Source organism: Peromyscus eremicus, chromosome 12 (genome assembly GCF_949786415.1).
Source record: "Peromyscus eremicus chromosome 12, PerEre_H2_v1, whole genome shotgun sequence".
Classification (NCBI taxonomy): Eukaryota; Metazoa; Chordata; class Mammalia; order Rodentia; family Cricetidae; genus Peromyscus; species Peromyscus eremicus.
This window is the reverse complement of record NC_081428.1, coordinates 57,007,960-57,029,430: the sequence shown is the minus strand read 5'-3', so window position 1 is coordinate 57,029,430 and position 21,471 is coordinate 57,007,960. Positions and strand designations below refer to the sequence as shown.

At 42.1% G+C, this 21,471-nt stretch overlaps 2 protein-coding genes across 2 annotated transcripts in view; one reads left to right on the top strand and one right to left on the bottom strand.

The window, feature by feature from the left end:
- Nucleotides 1-7,836, bottom strand: part of Gtf2e1 (general transcription factor IIE subunit 1) — a 32,154-nt gene extending 24,318 nt beyond the window's left edge. The window contains exons 1-2 of the mRNA XM_059276845.1: nt 7,699-7,836; nt 2,950-3,422 (exon numbers count right to left, since the gene is read on the bottom strand). Coding sequence (XP_059132828.1) covers nt 2,950-3,397 — 448 coding nt within the window. The 5' untranslated portion in view covers nt 3,398-3,422; nt 7,699-7,836. The remainder of the gene's footprint in view (nt 1-2,949; nt 3,423-7,698) is intronic.
- Nucleotides 7,837-7,893: 57 nt separating this feature from the next.
- Rabl3 (RAB, member of RAS oncogene family like 3) overlaps nt 7,894-21,471 on the top strand; it is a 34,219-nt gene continuing 20,641 nt past the window's right edge. The window contains exons 1-2 of the mRNA XM_059276846.1: nt 7,894-8,003; nt 11,773-11,864. Coding sequence (XP_059132829.1) covers nt 7,958-8,003; nt 11,773-11,864 — 138 coding nt within the window. The 5' untranslated portion in view covers nt 7,894-7,957. The remainder of the gene's footprint in view (nt 8,004-11,772; nt 11,865-21,471) is intronic.

Sequence of the window (21,471 nt, the reverse complement as noted above, 5' to 3'; positions counted from 1 at the left end):
TTGACTGCTGTGGGATGTCCTGTATGCTGTGAATATATGTTGCTATGATTGATAAATAAAACGCTGATTGGCCAGTAGCCAGGCAGGAAGTATAGTGTAGGCGGGACAAAGAGAGAAGAAGGCTGGGGAGAAGAAGGCTGAGTCAGGAGACACTGCCAGCCTCCACGAGGAGAAGCATGATGTAAGATACCGGTAAGCCACGAGCCACATGGCAAGGTATAGATGTATAGAAATGGGTTAATTTAAGATATAAGAACAGATAGCAAGCAGCCTGCCACGGCCATACAGTTTATAAGTAATATAAGTCTCCATGTGTTCACTTGGGGGACTCGAGTGGGAGAGATATGTCCCGATTGCTGGCAAGCTGGGACACAGGAAAACTTCAGCTACAGTTGATCACTAGTTTCATTCACACTAATCATGAGTGAAATTCAAAAAGCAGTATGAATCAATTGCCTCAATGACTTTTTAGAAAGCTTCACAAAAATTAAATAAGACTCAAATGATGAATAAGTGTAGAAGCATATTACTACAGATTATCTTTCTGAGGAACCAGATCACCTTTCACTGACATCCAGTACGATAAGACAAGACCACGGCAATATCAACAACAACAAAATCCATGAAACCAGAACCCCAAGCTTCTGTAAGAAATTAAATTTCTGTAATAAATTTCTATTAGAGTAAATGGCAAAAATCCCAAGACATAGGTAACCTATTTATGAAGAGTTCTAGATAAATTCTAGAATTTCCCCTGGTATACTCAAACAATGCTTATACCCAGGATAGATAGTAAGAGTTTCTTATGATCAAGATCCATAGCCAAGCATTGTGCCTCATACCTATAATCCCAGTTTTAAGGGGCCTGAGGCAGGATTACCAAGAGTTCAAGGCCAGACTGAGGGACATAGTGGGCTCCTGGTCATCTCTGGCTAGAGTGTAAACTCTTTCTTGAAAAAAACAATAAGCGAGAAAGAGTTCTAGTTAGGTGTGGACCTTTGAATAAAAAAACACCTCCCACAGGCTCAAGTATTTGAATACTTGACCTCCTACTGATGGTACTGTTTGGGGAAGGTAACCATTAAGAGGTGGACCCCTGCCAGAGGAAGTGTGTCACTGGGGCCAGACTCGGGCCCACTTACAGTTAGCTCCCTCTGCTTCCTGCATGTAAATAAAGACATACTATCTTAGCCTTGCTGCTCCAACCACCTGCCACCATGCCTTGGCCACCATTACGACTCTCCCTCTGAAACCCTCCCTCTGAAACCGTAAACCAAAATAAACTCTTTCTTCCAGAAGTCAGTTTGGGGCATGCTGCTTTATCACAGTAACAAAAAGCAACTAATGCACGAGGCATGGTGGTGGGGGTCTATGATGCCAACACTTGGGAGACGGAGGCAGAAGGGTCAACAGGAGTTCAAGGTCAACATAGTGACTTCCAGCCTGAGCATATAGGGAGATCTTGTCTCAAATAACAAATGATAATCAAAACAAAAAAACACAAAACCCTCTCCTAGATAAAATAAGCCCACTGCAAGGTAATAAGACAAAACTGTTCCAAGTATTTGATAAAAACTGTCCCATACCTAGTTTAATTTAAAAACAACCACTGAACCCAGCACGTCAATGTTTCTCATGTTAATGCCAGACATACTCTATTTTTGGAAAACACAGTTCATAAGTTGTGCTAATGAAAGTTCTTCAAAGTAAAATATCTGATTAAATGAGGCAAATCATGTATGATGTTAACAATTCTCTTCCATGAGTTGATCTAAATTATTGATCCATTTTTTAAATTACGAAAGGTTCCCCTCTGACTTGATCGGGCTAATTCTCACCTACTCTTTTAGGTCTCAGCTACTCCTCCCTCTAGGGCCTTCCCTCAGATGCAGATCACAGGCCTAGTCACACACTCCTACTGGTACAATGCACATCCACTAGCAAAGCATCTATGCATACTGTCATATGTGAAGGGACTCTGGCCAGCTCAGGCCTGGCAAACATGGCTCTGGCAGGCCTTGCTCTTCTCTCCCATCCCCTCTGCCTTGCTAAAAACCATTAGATTACATTCTAAAGCTAGTACCATGGTATATTCCCTTATGTGGCCTCCTGGGGCTGACTACCAAGGTTAAGCTATCAAAAGCCCCCTTTGGCTCACCTAATTAACACACCTAACTAAAATTAAGCACCTCATCCTAACACAGGGTTTCGGCCTTTACCTTTATAAACTGCCATTTTCCTATGTGCCACGCCTGTCTCCTCTCTATCCAGAGGCAGTCTTTGTCCCTCTGGGACAAATACCCCTACCCCCTTTCCCTTCTCCCTGGTCCCCTACCTCCTTTACCACTGCATCCTAGCCCATTCTAACACAGAATGGGCTTTTTTCTCCTCTTAAAAATTACACCAAGGTCATTTGCTGCTGTTTTCTGCCTGAGTCAGAAAGCAGTCACTTTAACTTTTCTTTTCTGCTTAATAAAGGATCTCTCTGTGAAAACAGGTGTTTGGGTGTGGTTTGTGCTTAATCTGGGGTCCAAGAGGGAGTCCCTGCGTCTCCTTCAATATACTTATAAGCTTGTTTGAAAGTGACAGACATAAACAGACATTAATTTGCTGAAGAATGAGGTCACATGTAAAGTCAGACTAGCCCCAGAGTGGTAGAGAATCAATCCTGAGATCAAGCTACAGCAGGAAACAAGGGGTGGAGGGCGGGGCTTCAGAAGAGCCATCAGTGGGAAAACTCCACGGATAAGTACACTTGCTTGTGAAGAAAAAAGGCAGTACAAAAACCTCTCAAAGTTATATGTCAGCCAGCCAAGACAGCAGGGCTGTATGCTGATTCACACTGTCTATTTACTCCTACAAAGCCTATGACTTAGAACAACTAAAAAATAATAATAATAATGAGTACACATCTTATTTTACTTGATTCATAAACTGGTTAAGTCTCACCTGTCATAGGTTCAAACAGCTGATTAGCTTCTAGGTCAGTGAAAGTACTGGAACAGACAGGACATTTGAAGGAGGCCCGATTGGTGGAGTTCCTCTCATCCGTTTCAATCCGCCTTCTCATGTGGTCCAGTTTATATTTTACTACGTTAACCAGAGTGCGATAATTGATGAAGTAGTAGTTATGGCGCGTGGTTTTCCCATCGGCAGCAGTCTCTACCCTCATTCTGCATTTGATGAACTTGTCTCCCTTTAAATTATTTAAAACAGATCGAAGTTGCTTCCGATCAAACTTGAGCAGCTCCAGCATGTCCTCTTCTTTTACACAGGGGTTGCGGATCAAGATGTCCAAAGCCAACACGTGCTCAATGCCGTAAAAGCCCCGGATTACATACTTGGCTAACCGCTTCAATGCTGCTGGAACCTCGGTGAGGACATCAGGGTCTGCCATCTTCAACAGCAAGCTTCAACTTCAACTATATGGATGGGGGGGGGGGGTTAGTAGGCATGAGGACATGATAATCATTTTAATCTACAACTACCTCTTACTGGTAGCTATCATTATTCTTAAAGTGCCACAAAAGCATTCAGACATTGCTTTTAAAGATCTCTAACACTTAAATATTTAACAGAAAGCCAGATGCAGATCACAGATCAAAAGACTACACCTAAAAAGTTTAACATAATCCTTAAATAGTTACTTTTATGATTAACAGTGTGCTCGACTCCAAAACATTATCTATTATTTCTGACAATGATATATTACATCAACTCCATTTTATTTCAAAAAGAGAAACAAAAAATCCCTTGAGAGTGCTCCCTATTCTTAATAGCATGCTCTCTAGGAACGGCTAGAAATCCAGAGATTGCTAGCAGTTACCCTAGATTTTATTTCTTTTCAGTAAAACTTCCCTGCTAAGATTCAAGAATGTTTTACATAGTCACACTTTCATGATGAAATCACAAAAAAAACTCCCCAAACAATAAACACGTAAGTAGCTGCCAGTTGGGATGACAAAGTTAAGGACTGTCATAACTGAAGGAAATCACTGCTAAAACAAAAGTGCTTTAGCAGCTTTGGGAGTTAAATCTGATCATTAAGTAAACACCTTCTAGATCTTAAAAGCTGGAGGGAGGGGGAGACGGGGGAAACAGATACCCTTTACTACCAGGTCCCTTCAAGAGCAAAGCAGAGCTGCCAGTGTCTAACTTCTCAGCCATAGCCCAGCAAGCTGATCTCTCCAAGTCTGACTTGTGACGTCACCTGGCTGCATTTTGGTTGCTGTATGAGCCTGATCAAAGCCTTAGATAAACTCAAGCCCTGCTTTACTCTCAGAAGGAAAATGAGGTACTGTGATGAATGAAAATGCTAAGTGGTACCTAAGAGGGCTTATTAACTAGGCCAGCTTCCACATAACTTCACTATGACCAAACTGAAACTAGCCAGCCCAGCCACAGACTACACCTGGAATTTCTGGATGATAGATGATTTTTTTTTTTTTTTTTTGGTTTTTCAAGACAGGGTTTCTCTGTGTAGCTTTGCGCCTTTCCTGGAACTCACTCTGTAGCCCAGGCTGGCCTTGAACTCACAGAGATCCGCCTGGCTCTGCCTCCCAGTGCTGGGATTAAAGGCGTGTGCCGCCGCTGCTGCCGCCACCACCCAGCTTAGAAAAAATTTTAATAGACGTCCTGCTGAACTATTTCTATGAGCAGTCATATTGTTATTAATACCATTTTCAATTGAATCTTTAATTTGAACCTGAAGAAACCAACCCTATTAATGCTTCTTTCTGTAAGAAATACTATCTGCAGCACTATACTATTAAGTCCTAGATAACCAATGTTCACACTTTTTACGGGGTGGGGGGTTGGGTGGGGAGGTGAAGGGGGTTAAGGCCATATCTACAATAAAGGAAAAATAAAGTTACAATATATATTTTAATCCACAGTACTCAGCATAACCATTACACACGTGAAGATAACAAAGGAGCATCTGGACTCACTAGGTCCAAACTGAAGTCTGAGAGCCTCTCTGTCACCCTAGATGTTTAAGAATGCCTGGGTTCACTACCAACTCAGAATCACAGCACAGAATCAGATACATTTTGATCTCCTTTCCAATTTTGTACTTAACCAGATTTTGCTTTTTGTTTTACATGCCCAGTTGCTGACAAAACATATGGGATCAGAAGCATTTGAAAGACTGAAGGTGCCGGGCGGTGGTGGCACACGCCTTTAATCCCAGCACTTGGGAGGCAGAGGCAGGTGGATCTCTGTGAGTTCGAGGCCAGTCTGGGCTACCAAGCGAGTTCCAGGAAAGGCGCAAAGCTACACAGAGAAACCCTGTCTCGAAAAACAAACAAACAAAAAAAGACTGAAGGCCAGACAAATGTCAGCATAGCCTATCATTTTCTGTCTTACCTTTCATTACTCTCCTCTGTCCCCATCCTCATACACTCTAAGATTCAGACCACTGACTGGGTCTCAACCCTGACTGTAAAGCAGAATCCTCCAGACAGCATTTTAAGCATACTAACTAACCCTGGGCCCCATTCCCAGCAGCTTTGTTTCAGCTAATACAGAAGGGCCAGATTAGGAATGCCCCTAATTTTAAAATCCCTTTAGATTAATCTAATATGCAACAAAGTCCCTGATCATCGCTCCAATCTGTCCCACGGCTATTTTGTGTACAGGAAATGAACATCCTGTATGGAGAGGCCCCTGTACTACTTGCTGTTCAGCCTGTTTCCTTTGTCTGATATACCTCTGGGGTCTTGATCAGTGCAAAGGAGTGACATCAAAACTTTTCTAGTCAATAGTTTAAAGCTTGAAAATCCCAGGTCAATTTCTTAATGTTGGCTCCAGAAAATCCACAACCTCAGTTTCTTCACATATGAAATTAAAGTGCCTTCCTCATACAGTTAATGTATGAATTAAATCAGATAATTAATATAACATGTTCTGCTTCTGGGCTGGTATATGGGTTCAACTGAACTATTGGCGTTAAGAACAAAACCCCCCATTTAACTGATTCTTATGCCAGGGAGTTGATATGAAGGTGGTGGCATTGTGGTTGTACCAGGAACTGTAGTAATAAAACCTAAACTTAGGAAGAAATGCAAGGACATGATAAATTAAATTTACCACAGAAACAAAATCAAAAGGACCCAACAATATACGAGGAAAAGATGGTAATAGCTGTTTTGAGCCATTGTAAGGAGGGAAAGTACCAGAAGCCCGTCTTTGATGAAATATCATGCTATTCCTCTGAAGACATACACAAGGTAGCTGAACTAATGAAAGCTCAGGTGGGCGACGTGGTTCAAAACTCTGCAATTTTAAATCCTCCTTCCTGACCAGGGCCTTCACCCCTTCACCACTTCCCCAGTCAAGATGAATCAAGATTGTTCGATCTCTGGATTTAAGCTACTTAGATCAAGTTCTGAAACTGGCAGCCAATGAAATGTTTTGAACATTTTATGAATTGGTTGTCAACATTTAAACATCTTGAGTGCATGTAAATTTCAACTTTCCACTCCTCTTGAAAACTGGAAGTCAGTGAAAAAAAGTGAGTCCACATTTCTACATTAGTTAGTTTCTATAGCAGCTGATACTTAGAAAGGAACTTCTCTGGTCTGTTAAGCCTTTTCGGTGTAATAGCTAATGGTCTTCACTCTTTCTCTGTTCACAGTAAGCAGGCATCTCCCAACTTCACCCTACCCAGTCCAGACCTGTACTCTAACTGGACAAACATTTAAGGACTACTGTGCCCCAGATGTGGAGTTGGGAGAAACAAGTAGAAATCACTCTGCTTTTGCCATAGTTAGCCTCATGTCCACACACCGTTTCCCTCGGCCCTCAAAGCTAAGCGCAAACCTTTCTCCTAACGTCCTCAGGCTTTGGGTGATGCTTCCTGGCCTTCCCAAATTCCCAACAGTAGCATCTAATACTCTCCTCCTTCACATTTCCTCATAATTTGTACAGTTTCTACCTACATCTCTAAGGTCGGAAACTTCATCTTGTTCACCAACACTAGTACCTAGCATAAGCTACTCAAGTACTTAAACCAAACTTTCAATGCATCTTCTGGGCACGTGTTCTTGTAGCACAGACATCCTTCCAGCTTCCACAGAATTAATTCACTTGTTTCACACCTGCATCCACAATAATGGCAGCAATAAGCCATCCTTTTCTTTTTAAACCTGTAACTGCTTTAAGCAAGGAGTTACGAGATTAAATTTGTGATTTTTAAAAAAGACTACGCTGGATGAAGAGTGGAGGATAAAAGAACAAAGTGGGTGCAGGACGCCCGGTTAGTTAAGACTACTTCCAAATACTACTTCCCAAGTTCTAGGAGAACTTGGATTCTACACAGCTTCTACAGTTTTTCTGTTACTGTACTTCAGGAACTCTCCATCTCTTCGTACTGTAAGGGGCCCACGACGGAGGAAGCTCCGGACCCTGGTGCCCTCCACCAGCTGTGCTCAGGGGTGTCCAGACCCCGAGACCCCACAGACCCTCAGACGCGCCCAGGGGGCTCCCGGGCCACAGTCGACGCCGCCGAGCCCGTCCTACCCGAGGTCTCACATGGGCCGCTCCCGGGCAAGGGTTCTTTGGAAGACTAAGAAGAGGACCAAGGCAAGAGGGTGGTCGACGAGAGGGGACTAGAGAAGGCGGGGGCGGACAGGAGAAACCATGAAATCAGACGCCAGGTCAGAAAACCGGGAACAAAGATCAGGGAATAAGGTTTACCCAAGCGGACGCTCGAACACTCCCACTACAGCTGCCTCAACTACCGGCTTCAGCCAGCCCACGCCACTCGCGAGACGCGGACACACGCCTAATTCCTGCGACCAGTTTGGAAACCGCCCGTTCCTCCGCACGGCGAAGCTTTCAATCAAACCAGTCATGCTCTGACCGACCAATGAGATGCTAGGCCCTGCCCTCAACCCCTGCGCTGATTGGCTGAGGATCCAGGAACGGGCGTTACCCTTAAGGAAATCGTGGCAAGATGGCGTCCCTGGATCGGGTGAAGGTTCTGGTGTTGGGAGACTCAGGTGAGCCGCTTAACCCACGTCTGGGACTCCCGACACGCCCGAGCTACCCGATACCCCTCACTCTTCGCTCTTTTACCCCAAAACTTCCTAGCGTTTGGGTTCATGGCCGAAGTCCTTTTCAAGACCTTAAAACTACACTTCCCAGAGGACTTTGCTCCTTTTGACGACGTGGTGGCGTGGCGGGAGGTGGGGGGCGCGGAGCCCGGGTCTTTCTCTGCCTTTGCTTTTCATTACGTCGGTCTCCCAGGCGACCCCAGCCGAGAGGATATTGTCCATTCCTTTATGGCTCTCGTTAGGCATACATAAGTTGATAAAACCGCGCCTTCAGGAAACTCTGTTCATTAAGTCAAATATACACTAAGAATACACTGACATGTATTAATTCCTTTAATTCTAGAATCAGACCTTTAACCCCATTCTACAGATGATAAAAAGTGAGGCGAGCTGGTTCGAACCCAGAGTCGTAAGCTGTAGCATGCAAAGTGGTGTTAGATGGTAGTCATGATTTCCTTTTTAACTTCCTTGTTCTCATCTAATAGTTGACTGCCTATTAGGTTTCGAGATGTACGAAATAAAGTTTTATAAGGGCCACAATCTGAAGCAGCTTAATGCTAAGCACAGTTTAATTTAGTGTCAAAATCTGTTCTCTACCTTGAACATTTTAGAACTGCTATTGAAGTCTTTATTCCGCTCTCCTGCCTCGTTATCCTTCTCCTTCCCATTTCCAGCTCTTAAGAACTTCAGTGTACCCTGGCCATGCATTGTGTAGATGCGCTTTTCTGGAGATGACAGTTTGTGCTCTAAACAGACATTTTGCTGGGTGCTTGGAAGTAGAGAGGACATACACCCCAAATAGCTGACTTATTTCATTCTAAGACTGAAATCAGTCGTAACTTCCCAAAATCCCCCCCCACTGCTTTTTTTGACATTTCACCCCTTTTATAATTTTTTTTCTGATTTTGTTTATTTTTGAGATTATAATTTTTTTTCTGAGGTAGAGTTTCTCTATGTAGTTTTGGTGCCTGTCCTGGATCTCGTGCTGTAGACCAGGTTAGCCTCGAACTCAGAGATCTGCCTGGCTCTGCCTCCCGGGTGCTGGGATTAAAGGCGTGCGCCACCACTGCCCGGCTGAGATTATAATTTAATTAGAATGTTTCTCCCTAACCTTTCTTTTCCTCTAAACCTTTAAATTTACCCCTCCCACTTTTCTTCAAATCCATGGCCTCTTTTTTTATTATTATTAACTGTTATTGCGTGCTTATCTGTATTTGCATATACATGTATATTCCTAAATATAACCTGTTAAGTCCATAGAATGCTACTTGTTTATATGTTTTCAGGACTGATTATTTGGCACTGGACCAACAACTGGTGTGTCCTGGGTAGGACATCCTCTCCCGTTCTCAGTTTTACTTAGTTGTCTGGTGTATGAGTGAGGCCTCATGGGTTTCCTCCCCCTCTCCCATCCAGTGTGGTGTGTTCATTGGTGTCGTCCTTGTTCAGCTCATGTTTGGGCAGTCATGTTGGTGAGACTTCATGGGTGTAGCTTCTGATGTTACTAGGAGACACAATCTCACAACAAACTCCCTGATCCTCTGAGTCTTACAGTCTTGCCTCCCCTTCTTCTGTAACGTTCCCTGAACATTATTATGGTGCAAGAGTGTCTTATAGATGTAGCCATTGGGACCGGCTCCATAGCTCTGCATTTTGATTGGTTGTGGTTTCTGTCTGTTGCACCATGAAGTTTCCTTGATGAGGAGTGAAGACTACACTTATCTGTGGGTGAAAGGACATCTGTTTATAGATTGATGTTAATGTTTCAAAATTCTTAAAGAAATGGATAGTTAACCACTTGCTGTTCCCTAGGATGTCATCTGTTCTTACTGCTGAGAGCTTTGTTTCCTTTTGGCTAACACACCCAAAGCATTTAGTTCACAGAGAGCTAAATAAACTATGTAATATTAATACATAGAGATGCTGATCCTTATATAGTTAAGCCAACTTTGGGCTTAAGCATGTATCAAGATGATAACTAGCCAGGCGGTGGTGGCACATGCCTTTAATCTCAGCACTCGGAGGCAGAGCCAGGCGGATCTCCGTGAGTTCAAGGCCAGCCTAGGCTACAGAGTGAGTTCCAGGAAAGGCACAAAGCTACACAGAGAAACCCTGTCTGGGGGGGGGGGATGATAACTAAAGCCCTAGGTAGCCTCCAACAGAAACTTACCTGTAAACCCAAAAATCAACAATATACTCTGAAGATGACAGGCACTATGCAGTAAGTGTAATGACAAAGATGATTTTGAGTGCCCTCAAATCTTAAAGTTCATATGTAAAAGGATATAATGGGAACCTGAGAAAATGTTTGCTTCAATTACATGAGATGTTTAATTTCTTTTAATATGTAAAGAGGTCCTATAGGGCTGAATGTTTCTCCACAGTAGAGCACTTCCGAAGCATGAGCAAGAACGTGTATTCAATACCCAGTATCTCAGTATGACACAAAAGGTCATGTAAGTTAATAACACTAAAACCCATTATTAGCTAAATGGGCGGAGTGCATCAGCAGAAAATTCATAAGAATGAGAAAAATTAATTTGCAAACATGATCATAATGTATATCATTGTGGACTTTTAATTACTTTCCACATAGCTGAGAACGGAAGCCAAGGCTCCTCAGTAAAAGCAACAAATGCTCTTAATGGCTGGACCATCTCTCCACCTCTTCCATCTTGTATTGCTCTTGTTGTTTGGGGGTGGAAGTGTTTGAGACATGGTCTCACTATGTAGCCCTGGCTAGTGTAGAACAAGGCTGGCCTAGAACTCACTACATAAACCAGGCAAGCCTAGAGCTCAGAGATTCACCTGTCCCTGCCCTCAACCTTCTTTTTACGACGACGACGACGACGACGATGACGACGTCTCCCCTTGGCCCAGAGCCCCTAAGCTAAGGCTGTCGGGCTAGCAAACCGGAGGGATTGCTGGTCTCTTCCTCCTCAACACCGGCATTACAAGCATGCTCCTCTGTGCCTGGCTGTGGTGTGTCGTTTTGTGGATGCAGCTCTGGTTCTCAGGCTTGTAGGGCAAGAACTGAGCCTCAGCCAGTTTTTACAGTTTCTAAGTAACTATGTATATGGTCACAATAACAACATGTTCGTAGAAAACCCCATATGGTTAGCAATAGTGGTCTAAGGTGATTTTTTCATTTTTATACTTTCTTAGTTGTTAGAAATACAGCTTTCATAATTAAAAGTAAACATGAGTTATAGGCCTATATATAATATCGCACACAGCGAGATTTCCTGAATCTTTCATACAATTAACAGTTCATAGCCAGTTAAAATGAATGAGTGACTCCACACCAGGATGTAAATAGATGGTTCATCCCTTTCCTCTCCACCTAGATCTTCAAGAGGTGCCCTTTAGTGTTAGTGACAAGATTGCCTGAGCACAAGAGATCTAGAAAGAGATAAAATACCGCTTCAAAATAAAAGGCCACAATGAAGAAAAGAGAGTAGAATAATAATAATAATTATTATTATTATTATTATTATTATTCAAAGGATAAATCTGGGGTGAAGTGGTTAGCTGCTTTTTAAAAACCTATGTGTGAGAACTAAAGTCCTTTGAGTATGGATCATGACGTCGTGAGTCCCGTCACTGATGGAATTCAAACAATTTTGTGACATGTTCCCTGGCTTACAGGCAGTGGTGTGGCTGTCCCATTTAAGGCTGTGTATTCAGCTGACTAGAGCCCTTGTATCTTCCACAGGTGTTGGGAAATCCTCGCTGGTCCATCTTCTATGCCACAATCAAGTTCTGGGAAATCCATCATGGACTGTGGGCTGCTCGGTGGATATCAGAGTATGTGTTCTTATTTCAGTTTTTTGTTAGTTATATTAAATTACAGGATTTACTTAAAATTAAGTAATAGTGATAACTGGGATTGATTTAGCTCCTACTGTGCATCAATACTGTCATTCCTTATTTAATCTTAAGTCATGAGAAAGTAAAAAATGACCAAATTCCTTCAACTCATAAAGCAAATCAACTCATGAACCCAGTTGTCTGATTGTACAGGCTTTTATTTTAATCACTATATTTTGAGAATTCAGTTAGTATTCTCCATAAATAATTCTGCCTAAACCTATAGCTCTAAGGCTGCAAACTTGTGCCCGGAAGTACAGTGTAAAAGCAGAAGCTTCCAGAGCCTCATGTAGATCACCTGTTTTGTGTCACATTTAGGTATTCAGTGCAGTTTCCCTGAATTAAGTGTTAATGTTTAATTCTGGGCAAGTCTGTCATCTGTTGGCACGTCTTCTTACCATTGAATTAAGAACAAATATGGGGCCTGATTAGAACAGCTCAGCAGGGCAAGGCCCTTGCCATCAAGGCTAAGGACCTGAATTCAGTTGCTACCAGATCACATGGTGGAAGGAGAGAACTGACTCCAGCAAGGTGTTTTCTGGCCTCCATATGTGCACCCTGTCACCCCGCAAACATACACAGAGGGAATGAATAAACATAAAAGAAAATGGGAGGAAATAGGAAGAAATGGTAGTTATAGTAATAGCTATTTTCTTCTGTTCTTTGGAGCTGTGGTGTAGGCTCTGACATGTCAATTAAAAATCTTCCATCCAGTTAGTTATTATTCCGTCTTAAGGAAATTGATTTTCTCCAGCTGCTTTTTAAAGACTTTTTGTCTGGTGTTTTGCAGTAATGCTACCTAACCTACATCTTAGTCCACCTCAGTCACACCCACTACCCTATCAGAAGACGTACTGCTCATATTTCATTTCTCAAATGATCCTTCTTCTGTTTGTCTCTCTTCATCCCTCTATTCCTTCCTTTTGAATTTCTAACGCATTGGCTGTTTATATCTTCATCCCCATATATCCTTTTTTTCCCCTCATTTTTCCTAGCTGCCTTCTGGAAGATGCATTCATCTCTGCCTTCCAATTGACTAAAACTTCTCAATTATACCTAATATAATGTTAATATATTCATTCTGTTTTTCAAGTAATATAATTTTTAACTTCTTGAAGTGTCTATTCATTCTTTAAATGTCAAGTTTTTCAAAAATCTTTTTTCATTGTGGATTTTATTTTTAGTTAACTTATTTTCTACATAGTCATTTTGTAGTTTATTTTGGATTATAGTTTTTTTTGTTTTTTGTTTTTTTTTCAAGACAGGGTTTCTCTGTGTAACAGCTCTAGCTGTCCTGGAACTCACTCTGTAGACCAGGCTGGCCTCGAATTCACTGAGATCCACCTGCCTCTGCCTCCCGAGTGCTGGGATTAAAGGTATGTGCCACCACTACCTGGCTGGATTATAGAAATTTTTAAGGTGAAGTGAACATCCTACTTGTTATATATGTTTTCCTACTTTACAGAACAAATCTTGTATGATTTGTAATTCTTGGAAAATGTTCTATCTTTTAGAGATTTTTCCTTGTTTATGTACATCAGTGTTTGCTTAAATGTACATCTGTGTACCACATGTGTGCAGTGCCTACAGAGGCCAGAAGAAGGCATTGTATCTCCGAGACTATTGTTACAAATAGATGTGAGCTGCCGTGTGGGTGCTGGGAATAAAACCCAGGTCCTCCAAAAGAGTAGCCAGTGCTCTTAATCCCTGAGCCATTTTTCCAGCTCCATGTTCATACTTTTCTTTAAAAAAAAAAAAAAAAAACCACAAAAAAAGTCCCACACCTTGTTAGGGAAGCCCTGTGTGCTATGTTGTGAAAAAATCCCGATTTGCTTTGTTTCTGTTGTTGCCAGGGACCTAGCAAGTTCAGTGGTGCTCAGAATTGCTATCTCAGACTTCCTGTGCCATCTAAATATCATGATTCCCCCACCACCTGATTGGCCACAGGCCTGAGGTTTGCATTTCATGTGTATCTTTTATGTATTCAATGGCAGCCCACCTACAGTCCCTGACAGGATTCCTTAATCGATGGACAGTTCTTTTGGCTGCCTCCTCCCCTGACTGAGGAGCTCATCCAGGGTTCACATTTCAAGATGGGGATGGCAATCTATTCCTTATCACTCACCCACACATGCTTTTTCCTTAAAAGCTGGAAAAGGAGTCCATCATTCCTGGTTTCCCACTGACATCCCGGGCACCAGTCCTTAAGCTGTGTCTGAGTCTGTGGCATTTCCCTCACCTTTAATTTTAAGGTTTTTCTTCGTTTCCAGCATCTATGAATATCTTTTCCTTTCTCTTCCTTGATCACTAGTTTATGTTCTCTGTCTTTCCCTCTCTACTTTCTGCCCTTCAAATATTTTTATAGCATTTCTTTGAGTTTGAAGTAGAAAAGGACTATAATCATTTCAACCTAATATGTGCTTATATTCTTAGCTATGTAAGAAAACAAGCTGGGCGGTGGTGACGCACACCTTTAATCCCAGCACTCCAGGAGGCAGAGGCAGGCAGATCTCTGTGAGTTCGAGGCCAGCCTGGGCTACAGAGTGAGTTCCAGGACAGGCTCCAAAGCTACACAGAGAAACCCTGTCTCAGAAAAAAAAGAAAAGAAAGAAAGAAAAAGAAAACTAGGTTCTGGGTAATGAATTCAATAGCAATTTTATCTAGGTTTGGGAGACCCAGTAACATATTCTTGACAAAATTTCCTTTAGACTTTTCTAACTCTCTTCCTGAGATGATCATAGCACATTAAAAAGAAACTTAGACCCTGGATCAATTGCCTTTTCTACTTAAAGAGTTACCTTAAACTAATCAATATACCTCCTGAGGCCTAGTTATATCATTTATAAGAGGGAAGAAAATTACATAGTTTCTGACTTGTGCACAATTTTCTGCCTCTCCTTTTATCCTTAGCCCATCCTTCATTTCCGTCCCCACCCAGGACCAAGGAGGCTCATGTTATCATTTTTTGTCTTGTGTGTTTTCCCCTCTGTCTTATTAAAGTGGCTAAAATCCACTGCATTTTAGAATGGGCATGCCTGTAATAATTATCTCTGTTTCGTTCCCAATCCCAGAGGAAGTATACCACATTAAGTACAGTGTTTGCATAGGAGTTATATTTATATATGGTGTTGGGGATTTGACCTAGAGCTTTGTGCACACCAAGCATGCACTTTACCACTAAGCTATATCCTCAGCCCCAGTATATGTACAGAATAATATAGATTTGTACGTACATATTATTTTAAAAGTTTCCTGTACTGGTTTATTGATGAGAGTTTGTATCCTGAATGGTCATTGAATTTTATTCATTCTGTCTTAATATTGATCATTATTTTCCTGCTTTATTCTGTTTATTAATTTTTAAACACTAAACACACCTTGCCATCCTGGACTAAATCCAAACACACACACACACGCACGCACGCACGCAACTTTACCTTTATTTTTATTTGTACAGGTGTTTTACCTGTATGTTACAGATGTGTACCACATGTTTGCAGTGCCCTCAGAGGCCAGAAAAGGGTGTAGGATCCTCTGTAACTGGAGTTTGTGCTGATATATTGTGTCTCCCAATATATTGTGCATTCTAATAAACTTTTCTGGGGTCAGAGGACAGAACAGCCACTAGATAGACATAGAGGCCAGAAAATGGTGGCACACACGCCTTTAATCCTATCACTTGGGAGGCAGAGAGCTGTCTGGATCTCTGTGAGTTCAAAGCCACACTGGAAACAGCCAGGCATGGTGACTCACTCCTTTAATCCCAGGAAGTGATGGCAGAAAGCAGAAACGCATATAAGGCATGAAAACCAGGAACTAGAGCTGGTTAAGCTTTTAGGCTTTTAGCAGCAGTTCAGCTGAGATTCATTCTGGATGAGGACTCAGAGACTTCCAGTCTGAGGAAACAGGATCAGCTGAGGAATTGGCAAGGTGAAGTGGCTGTGGCTTTTCTGCTTCTCTGATCTTCCAGCGTTGACCCCAGTACCTGGCTCCAGGTTTGTTTTTATTAAAAGACCTTTTAAGATTTGTGCTACAGGAGTTACAGACTGCTGGGTGGATGCTGAGAACCGAACCCCCGTCCTCTGGAGAAGCAGCTGGTGAGCTCTTAACCTTGAGCCATCTCTCCAACCCTGCCCTCTCCAAGCTTGACATGTTAGTCTAGACAGTTTTCTAGGATCTAGACTCAGTTATCTAGTATGTTTTTCAGACATTGCACCTAATTTCATGAGAAGTATTAGCCTATTTACTAATTTCATTGTGGGGTTTTGATACTGTGCTAACCTGTTCTTCAGAAGGACTTTGTAAGATTGATGCTATTTATCCTTTGAATTTACAAGTGAAACTAACTGTGATTTTCTATGTGGGAAGTTTTTTGTTTGGTTTGGTGTTTTTTTTTTGTTTTGTTTTTTTGAGACAGGGTTTCTCTGTGTAACAGCCCTGGTTATCCTGGAACTCACTCTGTAGACCAGGCTGGCCTCGAACTCACTGAGATCTGCCTGCCTCTGCCTCCCAAGTGCACCAACACCATCCAGTGGGAAGTTTTTAAGTTCAGTAAAGAAAAACAAGAAAATGATTGCATTTATTCCCTTGTTGATTTTGGAGATTTGTGTTTGAAAAAGAATTTGTTCATATCAAACAAATTGTTAAACATTGTTTCTCTGTCTTAATTTCTCTTAATAAGACAATTGAACAATACAACCATTACTGCAAATCCTATAGATTTTTTTTTTATTTTCTATTTTTTTAAAATTCTGATAGGAGTAATTTATAGCTTTTCTTTTAAAAAGTGGGTAGGGACCCGTATGTAGCATGGCACACATGCAGTGGGCAGAGGACCACTTGCACGAGTGTTTTCTTCTTCTACCTATAAGGTCTGGGAATGGGATTCAGGTTGTTGGGGTTGGAGGCAAGCCCATTACTCAATGAATGATCTTGCCAGCCTGGGCTCTCATTTCTTGATCAGTCTCGCCAATGGTCTAGCTAAGACACATTTCTGTTTTGGTTGCTTTTCTATATGTTTTGGCTTTGTGGGCAAGGTGGAGTGGGGAGTAATATGTGCATACCCGTGCAGGTGCAGGTGCAAGCGGGTATGGGTACCTGTGGAAGCCAGAAGTTAGCACTGAGTGTCGTTCCTCAGGAACCACCCATCTTGTCTTTTGAGACAGGGTCTCATCAAACTGGAACTCACCAAGGAGGCCAGGCTGTGTGGCCAGCAAGCCCCAGGAATCTACCAGCCTCTCCCTTCCCAGCTTTGGGATTATGAGCGCATGATACCAAACCTAGATTTTTTAAAACATGGGTGCTAGGCAGGGAACTCAGGCCCTCATGCTTGCCCATCAAGGACTTCACCAGCTGAGCAATCTCCCCGTCCCTATTTGTTTTGAATCTCACTGTGGTGTCCATACCTCTCTGGTTTTAATTTGCTCTTTTTCAAGCTTCTTGAAATGAGTAGTTACTTCATTGATTTCTTTCAGGCTTCTTACAGAGCTCTGAGACACGGAAATTTCTGTCTAAACACAGCTTTAGCTGCCTCGTTATCATTCAGTTCAAAACACTGTCTAATTTCCATTGTGATTTCTCCTCTGGCTCATTTGTTATTTGAAATGTGCTCCTTAATTTCCAAACATTTGACAGTGTTGACGATCTTATAATTACTGGTTTCTAACTTATTTTCACTGTGCTCAGAGAATATGTACTATATAATTTCATCCTTTAAAATTGCCGGAGATTTGCTTCATGTCTTGTTTTATGGTCAGTTTTGTTAAGTAATTGTTAAGTATTTCATATCTAGGTCAGAAAGAATGCACAGATGCATATTTTGTCATTGCTGTGTGCAGTCTTCTGTCTATTAAGTCAAGCTTGTTAATTGTCTCTGCTGGTTTGCTTTTCTTATCAGTTTGATCATTTTAAGGAGTTAATGTTGTAACCTTTCACTATATTTGTGAAAAGCTTGTCACCATCTTCTTCCTCCTCCTCTTCTGCTGTATTTGCCTGTTTTGAGATTATACACTAGTTTGAGATTGTTTCAATTGCTTGAAGGATTTCCCGGAATTGAATTCAGGTTTTTAGGCCTGTGCAGCAAGCACATTTACCCACTGAGCAGTCTGACTGGCCCCTGGGTTTAACATTTTATCACTGTACGTTTTATCACTGTAATATGTCCCTTTCCTGGTTGGCAATGTATTGTGCCTTGAAGTGTGTCTTCTCTGGTCCTGAAATAGTTTAAAGGAGTTCTTTGTAGTGTTTCTGTAGTGTGTCTTATTCCCGTCTTTCACTGAGCTGTTACATGCCATGTCTTTCTGGTGTGTCTCCTGTTAAGTAGGAAATAGACAAAGTTTATTTTAATGGTCAGTCTGATAGATTCTGTCCTTTAATTTGGTTATGGATCTTGCTCCAGATATTCCAATTTAGAGATTTATGTGGCACCCAGGAATCTGCATTTTAAGAAACATCTAAGGCGATTAAGTAGAGATGAATGGGATGTTGAATCAGTTTTCCAGATAAATGTAGGTCATCAGTGGCTAGTCCGGATGCTCACAGAAAATTGTTAGGGACTGCAGTAAGAACAGAGAGAAGGGAGTATAAACGATGGTCCAGACTCCAAACAACACTAGTCTCTAGGGTAATGGTAATTAATTGAATGGAACTTTGGGGACAAGCAAGGCATTTCATAGTTTTCAACACAAAAACAAGAGTGTTGAAGAATAAATAGCATCAGAAAGGGCATACCAAGTTGTGTGTTAGGGATAGAGATGGTTTTTGTTACTACAGAAAGGCGAGGCTAAGATGTAACAGGATTTTGTAATCATAGGGTAAGGCTCTATAGGGAAAGTAGAAATTCTTGGAGGAAGGAAATAACTGAGGTCAAATGATAAATAGTTTGAGGACCAGAATTCCAAAGTTCCAACAGAGCCCCTCCCTCATGTGTGTTCAGTGAGGAAAACAAGCGTATGAATGTCCTGAGTGTAGCTGGCAGCAAAGACTCCAAGCCACACTTTGTCTCTGCAGGCCCCCCCCCCCCCCCCCCCCCCGCAAAGGAGGCTTGATCATTTCTGCAGTTAATGCTTTCGTGTAAGTCCTAGAGAACACGTCAGCCAAACTAGATAATTCTTAAAGATCTGACATGCTGAAGTACCAGCAATTCCTTGAGAAAATCTCTGCTTTGGGGATTACCAAGTTAAGAGTTTCCTTGAAGTCCTGCAGGGCTGTAGGGGTGGTGGTTGTTGTTGTTCCCATTACAGAGTTCTAAGAACACTGTGTAGCATGAAACTGCCCCAAGGGAAACTGGAATACACGCTGGAGGAGGAAAGGGTCCCGAGAGCAGGCTAAACAGCCCCGGCTGTCTGCATGCAGAGGACCTATTCCTGGGAAGCCTGCTCTTTTCTGAAGGGAAACTGAGCAGCAGGAATGGGGGAGAGGGGAGGGGAGGGGTGACTGGGAGGAGTGGAGGGAGGGAAGGCTGCCATGGGGATGTATTGTGTGAGAGAAGAAGAAATGAAAAGAAAGGAGAGGGGAAAGTTATAGTAGACAGAGCTCATGGAATGGTGTGGCTGGTCTTAGTGGAACCAGTGTGGTGCTAGATGATTGATTCCCTTGAAGCCAGGCTGACAGAGTGACTCTGTCGAGGACTAAGGCATGTGGGCTGAAAGGGGCCTAGCTTTATTACCGCTCCTTGTTGATCTCTGGCTTCCTTCTCCGAGAAGCATGTGTCTCATGAGTGGTGACATAAGGAAAAGGCGTTTTGAAAGTATAATCTAAAGTTGTCATAGAAACGTAAATCACGACTATTATAATAAAATGAGCAGTTGTTCCCTGTAGAGAAATGATGTAAGTGTATAACGGCCTTAGGAATGTCTCAGAACAGTGAGTCCTGGAGCTTTCCCGGTACAATCATTGCCTCGTCTGTGGTGTTGGGCCTGCAGGAGGGAACTCTAGGACTAGATTCGAAATACCCACTCTTCAGAACTCTCGGACACAGTTGCCCCACTGAACTCACTTTGGGTATGTTAAGTAAGAGGCAGCTAAAAATAGAGATGGTGAAGGTGATAATGTGATTGTTTCAAGTGTCGCATGAAGTTAATGAATTTACTCAGCCATTATAACATTCTGGATCCTTCTTCTGTACAGAGGCCCCTAACTGAATTGAACAGGGAGTTTTATTTTGTGGTATTCTTCACTCCTGGTGTCTGACTTTGTTACCTCAAATCTAATGGACTAATAAGCACATGGCTACTTCTAATAATGACAACAAGATGTTTAGAGCTCAATCCCTTCACAGATTATAAATAAGGAAATTGATTTGTCGTTTCTAGTTCACTTTAATGGGATTTTAACTCTCTAACTTGTACATTGCATGCAATCAATACTTATTGAATTTCTCTTTGGGTAACGAAACAATGTGCAGGCACGAGGGGAAAATAAAAAGGCATCGTTTGTATCCTCACTAGGGATATGAGTGGGTTTACTTGGTTTATATATAGTCGTCGTTAATGTGACAGTGATAATGACGGCTGATGTTCTTCAGTGCTTGCTCTCGTTAGGAACCCATGTCCATAGTAGTTCATTGATTTCCCACAACTCTGTGAGGTGGGTATTGTTGGTGCCACGTTCAGCACGGGGAGCAATTGAGGCACAGAGGCATTGTGTGATTTGTCAAGGTCGTGTTGCTAGCGAGTGACAGAATTGGGATTCAAGTCCAGACAGCCTGCTCCAGAAGCCTGTGGTTCTTAATCACTTTACTGCCTCTTATTCCAGAACAATGTAAGGAAATCAGTACGCTCAATGTGGTAACAGCTAGCTTCATGTGGCAACAAGTTTGAATTGACTAAAATGAAAAAATTAGTTCAGAGTTGAATGAGCCATATCTGGATGGTTTGGTTCCATGTTGCTGGCAGTTAGTCCTGGACATGCGCGTCACTGAAGACAGTACCACAGGGCAGTACTAGTGAACAAGATGATCGCAATCTGAGAGAACATGAGTGATGTATAGAAGATGCTGATGATTGGGTGCTGATGATGGCCTGAGTTACTGGGTAGGCAGACTTAACCCTCCTCCCAAAGGCTTATACCATAGGGAAGAGAAAAGGAAATCAGAAGAAATGCAGTTCTAAACATGGTAAAGGATGCATCTTTGAGCTGTCTGATCATCTGAAGTTGATCAGAAAGCGTTTGATAACAAGATAGTAAAGTTCGGGGTAATTTGGAATTGTAATCATGTATATAGAAATCATCCTAAATCGTGGTAATCAATGAGTTCAAAAAGATGAAGGAAAACCTTGGGGTGTATTTAAAGAGTTGACGTTCCTAAAAGAGGGGTCATAGAAAAATGATCAAAGTAGAATATAGCTAAAAGGGTGGACTACTACATGAGCAAACCTGGGAAGTCCTGAAGGGAGCGGCATTGGACTTTACTATAAAATGCCCGAGCTACAAGGTGGGAAGAAAGAACAAACATCGGGAAGTTAGCACTGACCTCTGGACGTGTCATTACATACTAGTGGCAGAAACCAAATGGAGTGACTGGGCCACCAGGAAATAGACAGAG